The sequence below is a fragment of the Podarcis bocagei genome (genome assembly GCF_964188305.1).
Source record: "Podarcis bocagei genome assembly, chromosome: 12".
Lineage (NCBI taxonomy): Eukaryota > Metazoa > Chordata > Lepidosauria > Squamata > Lacertidae > Podarcis > Podarcis bocagei.
Genome location: NC_138137.1, coordinates 16,438,276 through 16,455,151, shown reverse-complemented (window position 1 = coordinate 16,455,151; position 16,876 = coordinate 16,438,276). Strand labels below are relative to the sequence as shown.

The following is a 16,876-nucleotide window of genomic DNA, read 5'->3' as shown; positions in this document are numbered from 1 at the left end:
GCCACAACTAGACCTAATGGTCAGGGGTCCCTTTACCTTTACCTATGGCATGAAAATACAACTGAGGAAGCCAATTTGATATTTATGTTGTAAATTTGTGGGTAGCTCTACAATCCCATACTCAAATCACACTGGCTGATGAGCTATAGGATTTGCATTAGCAGGTACACCCTCACTATAATGACATATAGGGAGCAAGTTCAGGATTTTCTAAATGGTGGGTTTCTTCTCCCATCCTGGGCTGAGGGAACATAGGAAATGGCATCCATTCTGTTGGTGTAGAGGTATTATGTCTCCCCACCTGCTCCCAGTGTAACTGGTGTTCTGGATTGTTCAGTAACCCTTTTATTAGAGTAAGTGGAACACAGGCATGCTTAATGGGGTGGGATTGTGCTGTTGGTGTTTTTTATATACGTTACCAAGTTTATTTTAGAGCCATATAAAATTTTACACTTGTATAAATATAGTTTTATAGGGTTACATTTATTATTATGGGCTGGAGCAGAACAACTTTTATATCCAGGTTTTTCATTACATTTCTGTCCAGTGTTATTCGAGCAATAAACAGCCTGTTTTGTAGGCTTTCAAATAAGGTGAGCAGAAGGGTTTTATACACACACATACACACACACACACACACACACGTGTGCCCCAATACATTACTTCTCATTTTCTATATTTATTTGCTTGCCTCTTCAGCAGCCCCACAAGTACTGAATAAAGTCGCATATTTTCCTACAACATTTCCAGTATTTATTGCTGACATTTCCAGAAGAGTGTTGAAAGCCGATATTATACCATTGGACAACCTTTTTTGCAGCAAAGAAGCTATAGCTCAGTGGCAGAGCACATATCTTAGATGAAAGTCTCAGATGAATTCCCTGGCATCTCCAGCTAAGACTGGGATTGGGAAAGATATTGTATAAAGCTGTAAAACTATACTGCCAGTCAGTACAGTGGTACCTCGGGTTAAGTACTTAATTCGTTCCGGAGGTCCATTCTTAACCTGAAACTGTTCTTAACCTGAAGCACCATTTTAGCTAATGGGGCCTCCTGCTGCGGCTGTACCGCCAGAGTACGATTTCATTTCTCATCCTGAAGCAAAGTTCTTAACCTGAAGCACTATTTCTGGGTTAGCGGAGTCTGTAACCTGAAGCGTATGTAACCTGAAGCATATGTAACCCGAGGTACCACTATATACTACAGGTAGATGGTTCAATATTCTGTGAACCGCTCTGGGGATATAGGGCAGTATATAAAATCAACCAATCAATAGTCTGAATCTCTATATATGGCTGCCTCTTGGCTTACCCAGAGGCTCCTCATTCAAAGCTGTTAACTAATTTAGTAAATTATACACAGGTTCTTGTTTCTGTTTAATAACTAGCACCATGCATTGAGCTCATTAAGTCATCCAAGGAGGACTTGGTTTTCAGCCAGCTCTGGAATATGCTTTGTGTGGCACCATTTAACCCTGCATTTCTGAGGACTGACTATGCTTGTGGAGATTGATAGGCACAGGCTATCTATTCTGTTGGTGCTATAAATGTATGAGAGAATTCCTGGATGTCAAGATGCAGGGGCAAGCGTTCTTCAGTGAGAAAGCCCTAGCAGAGATTTAAAGTCACAAAACATGAAAGCAAAAGAATGGAAATGTAGGCCACTTTAGACCTTTAAAATATACCGTTCTAAGTGAGCACAAAAATGTCCCCTTAAATAGTTTCTTTCCAAACTTTCCCTCTTATCCCAGCATAGGAAAATACGACGTTTGGTAAGCTAAAAAATGGTTTACTTACAGACTTTACAAATATAAGATTCATGTGCTTCAGAATAGTTGCACAGGCAGTAAAACACAGCTTCGTTACAAAGTGGTGAAAGTACCTAAATTATTGGTATAGGACAGTGGTTCCTGGAATGCACCCAAGGGGTCCACCGCCCCATTCCTTGCCTCCCTCCAACTAAATTTTTGTCATTTTTGCAAATGATATCACAAATTTTATGGTCTGTTTTAGCGCTGTGTGGTTTTTCAATATATTGGCCAAAATTGGTTTTGAAATCACACCATGATAATGATTTTGACCAGGCAATATGCACCAATATATCACTCCTCTTGTGAGGGAGAACAGGGCAGCCGATTTCAATGCACCGCTGATCTCGGCTGATAATGTTGCTGATCTGAGCTGCCTTCCCTCATGCTGAGGGAGACCAGGGTAGCTGAGTGCTCTCACTTCAAGGCACCGTGGCAGTACCTTCCCTTGGCACTGAGGCAGAACAGCTTTTCCTCTCCTCCTCCCACCCGTCTGATCTCTGCGGCTGCTTCTTCCCTCATCCCCACACCTGATCTCCAATTTCAGACATTGTGATATATTGCAATATTCTGATGTTTAGCTGCTGATACATCACAATGTTGAAAGACAGATATCACTCAGCCCTAGTCTGTTTTTTAGTATACCTAAAATCCTTTGCTTATTAGGGGCTACCCCACATTTTGTTCGAAAAATTGTTTTGCAGAGGTAACTACCATAGAGACCAAATTTTTCAAAAGTTGGGGGTCCATGGATTGGCTTTTGAAAAAGAGGGGGTCCTTAGTAATTATCTAATTGGGAACCACTGGTGTAGGAACTTGAGTGGCTTATGAGATCCATGCTGTTGAGCTGGAACAACCATCTCAAACCTCTTCGCACGCTGAGCTTCTCAGGTAAAAAGGAGAGAGGAAGCAAATTAAGTAGAAATTGATTACTTAGTTCCATGGAGAGGGGAAGTGGACATAGCTAAGCCTGGCAGGACAGCTTACTCTATAGTATTAACCCCTTCATGTGTTAATTAAACTTAAGCATGTTGTTTATATGCGGAGGGTTATTCCACATACTCCAGCTGAACAACTTTGAGAGTACCACTGAGCATGTGCAGAGAGACTTTTACTCACCACTGGTGATTATTCTGAGACCAAATACATCTGGGATTAAGAGATCACAGGGTTCTGCTGTCTGGAGCTTCAGTATGTCAAGCAAAAGCTCATGAGCAAAATTTAATTGTCCATTATAAGAAAACCTAACCCACATTCTACTCTACTGGCATGCACTGACAATTTACCATGCAGAACATTACCGTGAGGCTTTTTTTTACTCACTCCTTGCCCCAGCTTGCAATGCTTATAAAAGATAACAAGGAATTTCATGATTCAGTTGCCTTGTTTCCATCAGTCCTGACATAAGACATCTTTGGGAAAAGGAAGAGGGAAGCTTATTGGTTGTCTGGTTTTCTGAATCAGACACAGAGCCCAAGAGAATTGCTTCTTCAAGAGTTATTAGCTGAGCTTTGCTTAAAGCTGCCTTAAACCTTTGCTTAGAGCTGTCTTGTGGTTACTGTTGACTACTACTCAAATGCTAATTGTGCTTTCTGGCTCATTTGCAACTTGAATGGGTATTATGCCTTTTTTGTGAGGGCTAGAATTACCTGCTACTTATGCTCTGAAACAGCACCTGAACTGGCAAACTGGTATCCCAGGCTTCATATAAAGGGAACCCTGATAAGGTACAGTAAACCAAACAACCTGGTGTCCCTCTCTCTTTGTTCAGGTGGTCTCCTGCCTTCTCTAGTGAAATTTGAAGCACAAAGCTGCTTTCGGGCAACGTGGCTCAGTAGCTCACTTGACTTTACTACCCTTGTCACAGTTAATGGGATTTGTGACATCATCCGATGTTTATTTCTTGACTCCTCTTTCCTGACCCCACCCTTCTGTAATAAACATATATTCAGGAAACCCAGGAGCCTGACACCCCAACACCACAGGTCGTCTGAGACAACCTACACATGCCACACACAAATATGTACGAATGAGCCGTTAAAATACAAGTACAGTTAGCTGCATATTTGATATGTTGTGTTCAGCTATAATACTAAAAAGCGTTTATTTACCTGTTGGTTGTTACAATTTAAATGGTATGTTAGTTATTTCGCAGTCCGAAGCATGCACCTTGACAAAAAAAAGTATTGGAATAAATATGTGAGGAGTAGATCTTACATTTTCAGGATATACAGTACATATAAAACAGAGGCACAGCTCACATGCACACACCATCCATTTAAAGCATTTGGCCTGTTCTCTATGAATCCTGGGAATGATACTTTACTCCTTTCAAAGGTAGTGTTCCCAGCACCCTTAACAAATTACGGTTCCAATTATTATTTGGGGGAAGCCATGTGTGTTAAATGTGCATTAAATGTATGGTTAAATGGGAGAGGCGCTTTGAGAAAGTGAGAGGAAGGATAAGGTGGTAAGCTGAAGAGTGACAGTCACTTTAACACCATGCTGGTTATGCACCTGTGTGTTCAGTATGGAGCTAGGAACCAATAACTAGCATTGCATTACAGACTGTGTTTGGTGGAACTTATCCCCCCCCCCCATATATATTACTTTTCACATGGGTGGACCTACATAAACATGGACTAGGACTGATAATAATCCATCTGGGAGTGGGAAGAAAGATGTGCTACTTGGGACCCTGTTATAAGTGGTTATTCACGAAAAGACCTTTGACACACTTCCAGTGTCAGATTGCCAAAACATGTTATGCTCCCACTTTTGTTTCGGCGGCATGGTTTCTATCTTGGAAGTGAATTCTGTGTCTACATATGCAGGATTTATCAGCAGTCACATGGTGTGGGATCTCAACTCTGCAGCAGCCTAGACGCCAGTTATCCTGTTCAATTTTATAGACACCATTGGACATAGGGGGTTGGGGGTTTTTTTTTTGCACCTACCCATGTATGTCTTTTAAGACAAGCAGATAAATGCCGTTGGCTACAAATAACGTTCAGATAACATTAACATTCAAATAACATTCAAATTCATACCGATGTTAACATTAAAAAGGGTTGTTGCAGTGCATTAAGCTGCAGCACAATGCCACCTAGTGGCAATAGTCTTTAATAAAATGTTGCAAATGTGCAGTTCAATAATTTATTCATGGTTTCGTAAGCCATGAAGATAATATTACAGTGGTGCCTCGCAAGACGAAATTAATTCGTTCCGCAAGTTTTTTCTTCTTGCGAGTTTTTCGTCTTGCGATGCACGGTTTCCCATAGGAATGCATTGAAAATCAATTAATGCGTTCCTATGGAAACCGCCTTCAGACCAGGTCCGGGGACAGTCTGTCCCCCGACCTCTTCTGAAGGCTGGGGGGGGGGGACAAGGGCTTTTCTTCCCACCCCCAGCATTTTAAAAAACCCCGGGACAGCGGAGGACTTCTCTGCTGTCCGGGGCGATCTTAAAATGCTGGCGGGCGGCATTTTAAAATCGCCCGGGACAGCGGAGGACTTCTCCGCTGTCCAGGGCGATGTAAAAGCCCCTGGGAAGGCAGGCAGGGGGGACAAAGACTTTTGCCCCCCGCCCGCCTTCAGAAGAGGTCCTGGACCTCTTCTGAAGGCGGGCGGGGGGCGAAAGTCTTTGCTCCCCCCCGCCTGCCTTCCAAAGCCGTCCGGGACAGCGGAGAAACGCGCTGCCTTTCTCCGCTCTCCCGGGAAGTCAGGCAGGGGGGAGCAAAGACTTTCGCCCCCCGTCCGCCTTCAGAAGAGGTCCAGGACCTCTTCTGAAGGCGGGCGGGGGGCGAAAGTCTTTGCTCCCCCCCGCCTGCCTTCAAAAGCCGTCCGCAATAGCGGGAAGCGCTTCCCTGCTATCCCGGACTGCTTTTAAAATGCTGGCGGTGGGGAGCAAAGCCTTTCGGCCCCCGCCGGCCTTCCTGGACCTCTTCTGAAGGCCGGAGGGGGGGAAAGGCTTTGCTCCCCACCACCAGCATTTAAAAGAGGTCCCCGGAGATTTCCCTATGGGCTTTCTTCTTGCGAAGCAAGCCCATAGGGAAATTCGTCTTGCGAAGCGCCTCCAAAACAGAAAACCCTTTCGTCTTGCGGGTTTTCCGTCTTGCGAGGCATTCGTCTTGCGAGGTACCACTGTATCTGAATAAAGCACTGTGTATCAAAAAACTGACTGAATCGTTTCAGTTAAGATTTTGAGTTTGGGGTCTCTTTCGCCCCCCACCCGCCTTCAGAAGGTGTTCCCTCCCCGCCGCCCGGCTTCGGAACGATGCTCCGAAGCCGGGCAGCGGGGGCAGGTGTTCCCTCCCCGCCGCCCGGCTTCGGAACGATGCTCCGAAGCCGGGCGGCGGGGGCAGGTGTTCCCGCCCCGCCGCCCGGCTTCGGAACGATGCTCCGAAGCCGGGCGGCGGGGGCAGGTGTTCCCTCCCCGCCGCCCGGCTTCGGAGCATCGTTCCGAAGCCGGGCGGCGGCGGGAGGAGGCGTTCCCGCCCCACCGCCAGGCTTCGGAGGAGGTCCGAGGACAGTGGGGAAGACGCGCTGCGCTTCCCCGCTGTCCCGGATATTTCCCTATGGGCTGTCGTCTTGCGAAGCAAGCCCATAGGGAAATTCGTCTTGCGAAGCGCCTCCAAAACGGAAAACCCTTTCGTCTAGTGGGTTTTCCGTCTTGCGAGGCGTTCGTCTTGCGAGGTACCACTGTAATAAATGTTTCTTTGGGTATGTTCAAAACAAGAGGAAGAAAAAGCAAATCCTCTGCCTGGAGAAGATAGAGAAATGCTATTAGATAGAATTGCTCAACACCCACTTTGCCTTTTTCTTCACCCAAAAGGAAAGCAATGCCCAATCTGGTGATAACATAATAAATTATGTCAATTGGGAGCTGCAGCCCAAGATAGGAAAAGAGGTAGTAAGGGAACAGCTAACTACTTTAAATGAATTCAGATCTCCCAAGGTCTGATGAGCTGCACCTAAGGGTATACTAAAGGAGCTTGCGGATGTAATCTCAGAGCCTATGTCTATAATCTTTGAGAATTCTTGGAGAACAGGTGAGGTCCCTGCAGACTGGAGGCAGACACAATGTCCCCATCTTCAAAAGGGTGGGGGGAGAAGACTTGGGTGACTACCGACCAGTAAGCTTGGCATCGATACCAGGAAAGGTCCTAGAACAGATAATTCAACAGTCAGTCTGCGAGCACTTAGAAAAGGATGCTATGATTACTAAAACCCAGCATAACTGGCCTTCACCGGATGTGCTTGGTCTCACTTGTCCTCTTCTGTCCCAGGTAGGGTTGTCACTTGCCACCATTATTCTGGCAAGATACAGGGCAGGGTGGGGCAGTTGGTGGATTTTTTTTTTAATCCGATTCTGAAGTGACTTCAAAGCTATCCATAAGGGATCTATTGCAGCCTAACAGGGTGGCCCCTCTGGACTTTGCACGTGCACATACAAATGAAATTTGTAAATCTGTCTACCCAGAGCTTAGATACCCTTTCAAACACATGCAGTTGGAGAGGGTCCCTAACGGGCAGCAACCCTAGCCCAGGCGTGAAGTCAGGCTACGATTGTGTGATTGTTACAGGGGAAGAGAGTGAGCTTTTCACAGAAACTCGGGCCTGCCAATGCGTCCCATCGAATTGGGAGGGACCTCAAGAGTCATCTAGTCCATCCCCTTGCCGTGCAGAAATCCTGCCCACAGCTGTCCAGGGGTGGACTTGAACCACCACCAACCTCCTGGTTGTGACCCACTGCGCCACTGATGGAGTAATTAAGAGCAAAAGAGAGGCAGGAAGTAGGGCTAAATTCTGGCTCGAATTGCCTGGACACGGCCGCCATATTGACTCTTGCGCGCCCGCAACCAGATGAGTCACCGCCCCTCCTCCTCCCTCCCCGTGGCCCCACCCTCTTACGCTCCTGCCCTCTAGGAGACGTCGCAGGCGTGCGTGCGTGCGCCACCAAGCCGCGGCATACGAGAAGACGCCACCGGCCTAGAAAGGCCCTCCCGCCTCACCCGGAAGTGGAGAGGAAGAGAGCGAGCGCTGCTCGGCGGAACCTGAGGTGGGGAGTATAAAATAGACTCGGCCCCCCCCTTTTCTCCGCTCCTCTTCTTCTAGTCCGGCGGTGCTGTCGCAGGAGGCGGTCGAGTCCACCTGAGACTGCGGGGGTGGAGAGAGAGAAAAGAGAGAGACACGGCGTCTTTTTCCTTCCCCGCCTTTTAATAAGCCTTGCGCGAGTCTTGAGCAGCATCCATGGCAGCGGACAAAGGCGGAGGTGAGGACAAAGCAGGCGCGGGCTGCCTCTGCTGTTTGCGGGGCTACTTGTTCTTCCTCAGGCGGAGGGAGGGGGGAAGAATAACCTCCTTTGGGTGGTCGTGGCGGAATGATCCCCCTTTCCTCCGCGGTTCCTCTGCCTGCATTGGATGGGGCGGGAGGGGTGCCGTGTGTACCTCCGCGCGGTTTTGGAATGTAGGGCCGGCGGGCGGGGTGAGGCGTCGCCTCAGGAGCGGGGATGCGAGGGGCAGCTTCGCCTAGTGGTCGCTGCCGCCTAGGGAAGAGGCTCAAGTAGCGGCTTATATCCCGCCTCCTCCTCCCCAGCCCACAAGGGGAGGAAACAACAACTAAAACATGAGGGCGCCCAACCTGACAGCTGAGGTTCCTGCATTTGGGGGGGGGGGGTTGGACTAGGCGACCCTCTGTGGTTCTGTACTGTTACAGAGGGTCCCTGCTGTGTGGCCTAATGGTTAGAGTGTTGGAGTACAGCCTTGGGGGGACAAATGCCTCACTCGGCCACAAAGCTCTCTGGGGTGAGGTTGAAGGCCTAGCCTACTTCACAGGGTTGCTGAGAGGATGAAATGGAGAGGAGGGGCACCACACGCACCTCCTTGGAGGGTAAAGGTGGTATGTAAACGAAGCAAATAAAACAGAAATAAATGAAAGAGCTCCTTGTGAGAGGGTGGTGGCAGGTGCGCTTGATTGCATTTATATTCTGCTTTTCTTCCACTGTGGATGTTCAGGGGGCAACTAATAGGGCTTCTTGGGCCCATACTCCAAAAGAACCTGCTGCCGGGGGCTACGCTGCTGCCCCTTCCCAGAGAAGTTGTGTCAGCTGGTGGTCAACAGCTATTTCTGATACATATATATGTGTGTGTGTGCGTGTATAAAACATGTTTGTTTTGAACTGCATTGCGTATCGAATTGTGGTTTGTTTTTCGCTTCATACGCTCTTGTGTTTTGTATATATTGTATTGGTAGAAATCTTGTTTGCTCGTTTTTAATTATTATCATGAGCTGCTTTGAGCTCGGTGTTGCTGGAAAAGCAGCATGCGGGCATTCAATCAAATCAAAACAAAACATGACCTGGGAGTCTCCCTGTACATCCTCTGTGCAGTGCAGCACTCTTATACCTTGGGGGGGCATAATGTAAGGGACACAATGAATTAGTCTGGGCTCCAATGCTGTTTCTCTGGTGGCTAGCCAGCTCTCTATCTGAACTGATAAACGTGCCTGAGAATCCTGAGGTCAGTCCCTAGACCCAGTTTGAGGACTCGGTTGAGGTAGTGACAAGATGCAATAGGTATTCTGGCGGGTGCCATTGTGCCATAATAAAACAATCATTTTTTTAAAAAAAACCACTAATAACAAAGCAGCCTCCGGGAAATCAGTGCAATGGCAACAAAACCAGTGAAATGGCATCAGCAGCATGGGCAATCAAATACTGTATTTTATTTATACCCCAGGTTTCATCACCAAAAGATCCACGAAAAGGTACAATATAGTAAGAAGAGGCTTGGGATTCCAGCTTTTTTTCCTGCAGGTGAAAGAGATAGAGCTGCAGATGGAATGGGACTGGCCAGTATACAGAAGCAGCTGTTTCAATGATCTATAATAGAGGGAAGAGTTCTCAGTGATCACACAGTTCAAACAACTTTCAAAACAATAACATATTGATCTGGCACCTACAGGCTGGCATAGGAGGAATCTAGCCAAGTTTTCTTAAAGCCTGGATAGAACCACTGTTACACCACTATTTGATATGCAGTGTGGTGACACAGAGCAGAGCCTCAGCTGAAGTATGCAAGTAGGTCTCAACTAGGATCTGGGAGGAGGCAGTCCCTTAGCTATTCACGTCCTAAAACATTTAGGACTGTAAAGGCCAAAACCACGGTTTTGTATTTGAAGCTAATGAAGCTGGTATAATATCAGTATACAAAAATAAAATAAAATTGCTAATATGCTTTCCATCATTTGGAAGTGTCAGAACACTTCAAGGGCAGCCCCATATAGAACACATTGAAGTAATCTAATCTGGTTGTAACCAAGGAATGTGTAATAGAAGCCAGAATGGCCTTTTCCATCAGAGTTCAGCCTAAACTGGGCAAAAACGCTTTAAAGATGAACTTGGATTTTCTTGTGGACTTTGTAAGGGAAGAAATGTCAGACTTCACTTTTTATTAGAACTTTGAGGTCCACAAACTCGAGTCATTTGCAAAATAGAGGCTCAGGTGTATGCATGTGTGCTAGGAATTAAGGAGCATGGTGCCTCTTTGCACATGTCGAAACAAAATAAAAAAAATTCCTTCCAGTAGCACCTTAGAGACCAACTAAGTTTGTTATTGGTATGAGTTTGTGTGTGCATGCACACTTCTTCAGGATACAATAACAAACCTAGTTGGTCTCTAAGGTGGTACTGGAAGGAATTTTTTTATTTTGTTTTGACTACGGCAGACCAACACGGCTACCTACCTGTAAGCATCTTTGCACATGCTTACTCCAGAAATTTGTGATCCCTACAAGAACCAAGCTGACAAGTGCTTTCACTTAGGGAAAACCAAGAGTGTATTTCTAAGTTTTCATTTTTAGCTGTCTATTGCAAATAGCTTTTTAGTTGTTTCGGCTGTTGATGTGTTGGGAGTTCGATATACTTCCCAGCTTAACTGCAAATCACCCAGACATCTCCCAGCAAATCTGATCTACATTCCACCAAACCCTTCTGTAAGGTGCCAAGCAAGCCGCACTGTTTACCCAAATACTTAAGTTTCTCATTGACTTATTTATTTCAGCCTGCTGTTCTTAATGACATATACCTGAACCTTTAAAAGCAAGGATTCAAAATTACAGAATTCAGTATTCTCTCAGAAAAAATATGCTTGGAGCACAAGCAAGAAGAACACAATATGATTTAAGCTTTTCTTAGAATGGTTTGAAACTATGCTTGGAGTTAGCTGTTGTTTGAAACACTTGTGTTGCAGATCAGGGAGCAGAAAAACATGAAGCAGCAGGCACATCATCTGGGATTACTGATCAAGAGAAGGAGCTCTCAAACAGTGCTCTGCAAGCATTCATGGTAAGGCAATTCTTGAGAGAGCAAATATGTATGTCATACGCATGTAGTGTGATAGTTGGTTTTTGGAAGCACAGCATTTCCCATAGCAAGCAAAATGTGGAGCTGGTATGATTTTGAGGAGCAGCTTATTTCACATCATAGGCACTGCTTCTTGTAAAGAATAAATTCAGACATCCCAAAAGGTATAGAATACCTCCAGCCTTTGGTCTGATGTTTTTGCAGCGGAAATGCAATTGGATAGATCTTTCCACACTAGCAAGCCTTTTAATATTTTGGTTTCTCCATAGTTCAGGCAAATATTTCCCACCGAGGTAGGAAAAGGAGAAGGGCGGAGGGATTGCACACATGACTTGTTCCAGATTGGAAAATGTGACATCTGCCTGTGCTCCTCTGTAAATTAGAAGCAGTGTTTTGGAATTCTAAGTTGGGTTTTGATTTTTAAAATGTGTCTATTTAAACATTGCCTTTTCAACTGTGATCCTTGCAGGCTGGCAACTATGAAGCTTGTCTACAACACCTTAGCTGCTTGCAAGAAATTAACAAGGATGATTACAAAATAGTTTTGAACATGGCAGTAGCAGAGTTCTGTAAAAGTAATCAGACGACAACTGACAACTTGAAGCAAACACTTAATCAGCTGAAAAATCAGGTATTGCTTGCTTGCTTGTTGTTTCCGCCCTCTTTTTTGTAAAGGGTTCCTTGTGATTTGCACAAATATTTCTCGTCCCTCCATAATCCTGCAAAAAGTCATTTCCAAAAGGCAATGGAATCTTGAAGACCAAAGTAGATACTGCAGGAAGTTCTTTCTGTTCTTATTTCTGTTTGTAAGTAAACTGTCTTCTTGTATTTGGTACACTCTGGGATGCTTTGGGAAATGGCAATAGCAAGTTACATTTTCACATAGACCAGTCTGTAGCACATACTGATTTAACATTGCTTTTTTTTAATTTGGTCATAAATGAAGGAGTGGGTTAAAAAAAGGGGGCTGTGTTTTTATCCCCCAGGTTCATTCATCTGTTGAGGAAATGGATGGATTAGATGATGTTGAAAACAGCATGCTTTACTACAATCAAGCTGTTATTTTGTACCATCTTCGGCAGTATACTGAAGCAATAATAGTTGGAGAGAAACTTTATCAATTCATAGAACCTTTTGGTAAGTTGACAAAGGTAAAAGGCTCCTGTTCCTAGTCTCTCCTACCTCAAGATTTCATGCAACTTTTGCTTGATAAAGCTAATTTGTATTCATTATATTTAAAATTACATATCTAGTCAAGAAAATAGTTCAAAACCAATAGAACATATTTTTCTCTTATGCATATAACAATAGTATAATCACAGGAGCAAATATGTAGCTGCCTGTGTTCAGATACCTCTTCATATGCACAACTTCAGAAGTTTGCAGAAGCTGTTGTCTAATTATGTGCACTTGTATGACTAGCTTTAAACTGAAAGCATTAACAAAGTCAGTATTTAAACCAGAAAAGTATTGTGGTGGTTGGTTTTCATAAGTAATCCTTAATGTAAGTGTGAAAATCACCTGCATTTGGGACAGAAGTTTAGTATCCTCTTGAACTAGTTTTAGCAAACACTATCGAGGAAAGGACTAAATGTTTGTTATTTTGTCTTCTAGAGGAGAGATTTGCCCAGGCAGTGTGCTTCCTGCTTGTAGACTTATACCTGCTGACTTGCCAAGCTGAAAAAGCCTTGCATCTGCTTGCTGTATTGGAAAAAATGATTTTACAAGGTGGCAACAACAAAAATGGGAAAAATGAGGTAGGTCTAGGAGAATATAGAGGAAATGTAGTAATTTAAGAATGCTTGTCAAGCTAAACATTAATTGGCCTTTTGAAACGATGGTGGAATTTAATATAGTTCGGATTTAGAACTGTTCACATTAATAAATAAAGTTACTTTTAACAGCATAGGAATCCTTTATTTTAGCCAAACTGCTTTCTGGTGGCCTCTTAACAATTGGTGTTATGTTTTATTTTATTTTCACACAGGTGTTGCTTTTGAGAGTCACACCTGCCATCTCATGTGCTTTTCTCTGTGACTGTTTTTGTGGCAATGCCTTCATTAGGTTGATTAGGGTTGGAGGGCTACTCCTTCATGAGATGCTTCAGGAATTATGAAGTATGCGTCATGTAACACCCACAATCATCTGCTTTAAAATCTGACAATTGTTTCATCTCTCAATTTGTGATCAGACAGGTAATAACACTAGTAAGGAAGCTTCCAATCACAAAGCTGAAAGTGGAACCCTGACAGAAGCTGCTAAGTCTAAAATACATCAGGTAAGACTAAATATAGAAATATATATTTCCATTGCACAGTCATTCCAGTGTATATAACTGTAAGAGTAGCTTTGTTGTGTACTGGCCTGTGTTAGATACAGCTCACAGCAACTATTTTTTTCTGGCAAACATTGTGCTCAATCTAGTCACTCTGATTATGGAAATAGTTGCTGTCCTTTGTTATCAATATCCATTTGCGAGTCAGTTCACAGCAAGTTTCTCTGCATAATTATGTACCCAGAAGGTATTATTACATGGACAAAATAGGCAGCCACCTAGATGTGTGAATTAGTCTTTAGTTTCAATATTTCAAATTGTTACCCCTATTTTGCAAGCATATAATACAGTTCTAACCTTTTGCTTTGTATATCCTTTATGAATGAAGTATACTAAAGTGTAGTATGGATTTTCGGATGACCCTTAAACAATGTTGGTGTGCTATTTTAATTACCAATTTAATTTAGTACACAATTCCTCAACTGTGTTAAGCCTTCAAATTATCTTCAAATATTCGATTTTGAACATAAACATGTTTTAACCTTTATTCAGCAAATTGTGTAATCATGGCATGTCACTGTATATTGTTCCCCAAATACAATAATTAATTTCTGAGTAGCTGTCGTAGTTTTATTTCAGTTTCATGAGATCGCTTATTCATTAACAGTATAAGGTGCGAGCCTATATTCAGATGAAGTCTCTGAAAGCATGCAAGAGGGAGATAAAGTCCGTTATGAACACCGCTGGAAATGTAAGTAACCATAACTGTTGGTTTAAGTCACATGTTTGTATTTTTAAAGAAATGATTCATTCATCATAGCATTCGATGGACAGATTGTAATGTGGAAGGGAGAAATTGAAAATAAAGCTTCTCTTTTAGGATTTGAGAAAAATGGACATAGTTGGGACTTCTTGAGTCCCAACCTGATTCTAGATTGTTAATGATAGAAATATTCATCTAGTTTATACGTCTGCGATAGGACTTGGCAGTTTAAGATAGCTTTATAGGTGATGATTGATTTTGTGGATTCTAATGTTTCATTTAAACATTTGAACTTCTACTCGGTTGGGTTTTAGCAGCAGAATAAGAGTTCTAAAAGTACCCCCCATCACATTTCTTCAAAGAGGTCAGTGCCCCCAATACTTCCCTCCCAGTTCTTCCATTACTACCAGCCAAAAAGGGGGCGGGGCACCAATACAGGACTGGTCTCCTGGTGGCATTGTCACTGCCGCTTAGCAGGGCAGAGCAACAACAAGGTTGGGTGGTATGAGTAAACCAATGAGAACACCTGATTGGCTCAGCCGGTCCCCCTTCCCTTTCAGCCTCCCTGCCTTGCACCCATAGTGGTGCTGCTTGGGGGACATGACCTTGCCGCTGTCTCTCCCCACTGGCTGCTCTTGCTTCCAGCTTCACTTCCCTGCACTTCTGAATTCCTTTGGAGTAAGTTTCTCTTTTGTAGCTATTTTTCTTAAGCAGCCTCTCAATTTTATGACCCCCTGCTTATGTCAGCAGTCCTTCAGGCCACAGTGCAAGTCCTGCTTGGACTGGTAAGTGATGGTTTTCTGGCTGATGGATGTGCAGTCACTTCTGAGCCTGCTGTTTCTCTCATGTAGATAACTGGAGTATCCAACCACACTAAATTTCTCCTTCAAAGTACGAATAACCATGGATATTGTTCTCTTTACAGTCTGCTCCTTCTCTCTTTCTGAAAAGCAATTTTGAGTATTTAAGAGGCAATTATCGGAAAGCAGTAAAGCTGCTGAACAGCTCAAACATCGCAGAACATCCAGGATTTATGAAAACAGGTACCTTAAACTTATTATGTTTGCAAAAACAGGGCTTCATTTCACATTTTAATTCCCTTTCCTTGAATTGGTGTAAAATGCTTGTGTGGACAGGAGTATCTCTAGTAGATTTCTTCCTATATACATAAAAATGTAAGGCTGTCATCACACAGCCCCCATTGAAAAATTTGCATGAACTCATAGGAGGGGAGCAAAAGAGAATGCGGGTTTTAAAATGGCAGTTTTGAACAACAGCAGAGGTTTCAATAAAGCAGGAATGGAAGGATACAAAGGAGCTGTGAGGAAATGAGGGCATTGGCGAGCAAAACGAGCAGGGCAGTCCCTGTGGGCCTTTAAAAAGAAATCAAAATCCAGAATTTCATTTATTTATTTTCTTAGGTGAATGCTTACGGTGCATGTTCTGGAATAACCTTGGGTGCATCCATTTTGCTATGGGAAAACACAACTTGGGAATTTTCTATTTCAAAAAGGCCTTGCAGGAGAATGACAATGCTTGTGCACAGCTTGGAACAGGTGGCTCCGACACAGGTAAGGTAGACTAGTAACAAAACATGCTGCAGCGATAGCAAATTGTATTTTTATGGACCTATAATATAAGCATGAAATGGTTCCCTCCCACAATTGAAATACATCAGTATAGAAAAACTACTTAATATGTGACTTCTTAATATGTAGAATTGTATTTTCCAACCTATTTTTCCAAATGTTTAAATAGTAATCAACTTAGTGCATCACCTAAATTTATAAAGGAGGTAGCCAGACTTTATATGTATTTTAAGTACCAGATAGACTCCTTACAAGAACTGCATGAGAAGGAAGGTGGAGAGAGCACATTCATTGGCCTCACCTCTCTCATATCTCTGGTGGTCATGCTACTGTTGCACATGCAAGCCGCTCTCTAACGTTTTGAGCCCTTGTCTAAAGTTCTACCTCCAGCAGCCCTGCTTACCATAAGCAAATAACTGAGAGATGCAAAGCTAGTATGTATGGAGTGCACAAGATATATTGGGTTCCTTGAATTGGAAAATTGTCATGGCATGAAGAATTGACCACATTAGTGCAGCCTTAACTCAAATAAAAACGAGGGTTTTTTGGGGGAGGGGGGAGAATTTGACTTGGTCTTAAGTGACAGGATTCAAATCCCTACTTTCACTATGAAGTAATTTGTGCGTCCAAGTTACTCGTTAAAATATGATTATCTATGTCATGAAGAGGTTAGTGGCCGTGGTAAAGCAGTGATTATATTCTAGTTTTGGTTAGCTCCAGTGTGACTTGTCTTTGGATACAGGTTATCCAAACCTATTCCTTTTCCAGCAGTGTCCTTTTTGCACTTAATGTTATCTGATTCTTTTTCACAGGTAAAAAGTTCTCAGGACGACCAATGTGCACCTTGTTGACTAACAAGCGTTATGAGTTGCTGTATAACTGCGGCATTCAGCTCTTGCACATTGGGAGACCGCTAGCTGCTTTTGAATGCCTGATAGAAGCTGTCCAAGTTTATCATTCGAACCCTCGTCTCTGGCTAAGGATAGCCGAATGCTGTATAGCTGCCAATAAAGGAGTAAGATGAACCCCACAGATTATTTTTTTCCTAATCAGAAATAGTTTAATAGCACATACATACA

General features: G+C 43.6%; 1 protein-coding gene across 5 annotated transcripts in view; it reads left to right on the top strand.

Annotated features, from left to right (window-relative positions):
- Nucleotides 1-16,876, top strand: part of CNOT10 (CCR4-NOT transcription complex subunit 10) — a 39,630-nt gene that overhangs the window by 11,083 nt on the left and 11,671 nt on the right. For 2 of the 5 annotated variants that reach the window (XM_081164540.1, XM_081164537.1), the window contains exons 2-10: nucleotides 11,058-11,152; nucleotides 11,640-11,801; nucleotides 12,157-12,307; nucleotides 12,785-12,927; nucleotides 13,362-13,448; nucleotides 14,113-14,196; nucleotides 15,134-15,251; nucleotides 15,630-15,779; nucleotides 16,610-16,812. In XM_081164540.1, coding sequence (XP_081020666.1) covers nucleotides 11,058-11,152; nucleotides 11,640-11,801; nucleotides 12,157-12,307; nucleotides 12,785-12,927; nucleotides 13,362-13,448; nucleotides 14,113-14,196; nucleotides 15,134-15,251; nucleotides 15,630-15,779; nucleotides 16,610-16,812 — 1,193 coding nt within the window. Of the gene's footprint in view, nucleotides 1-7,873; nucleotides 8,081-8,301; nucleotides 8,707-9,240; nucleotides 9,574-11,057; nucleotides 11,153-11,639; nucleotides 11,802-12,156; nucleotides 12,308-12,784; nucleotides 12,928-13,361; nucleotides 13,449-14,112; nucleotides 14,197-15,133; nucleotides 15,252-15,629; nucleotides 15,780-16,609; nucleotides 16,813-16,876 lie in introns of those variants that run through there. The other 3 variants (XM_081164539.1, XM_081164538.1, XM_081164541.1) reach the window with 3 other exon arrangements.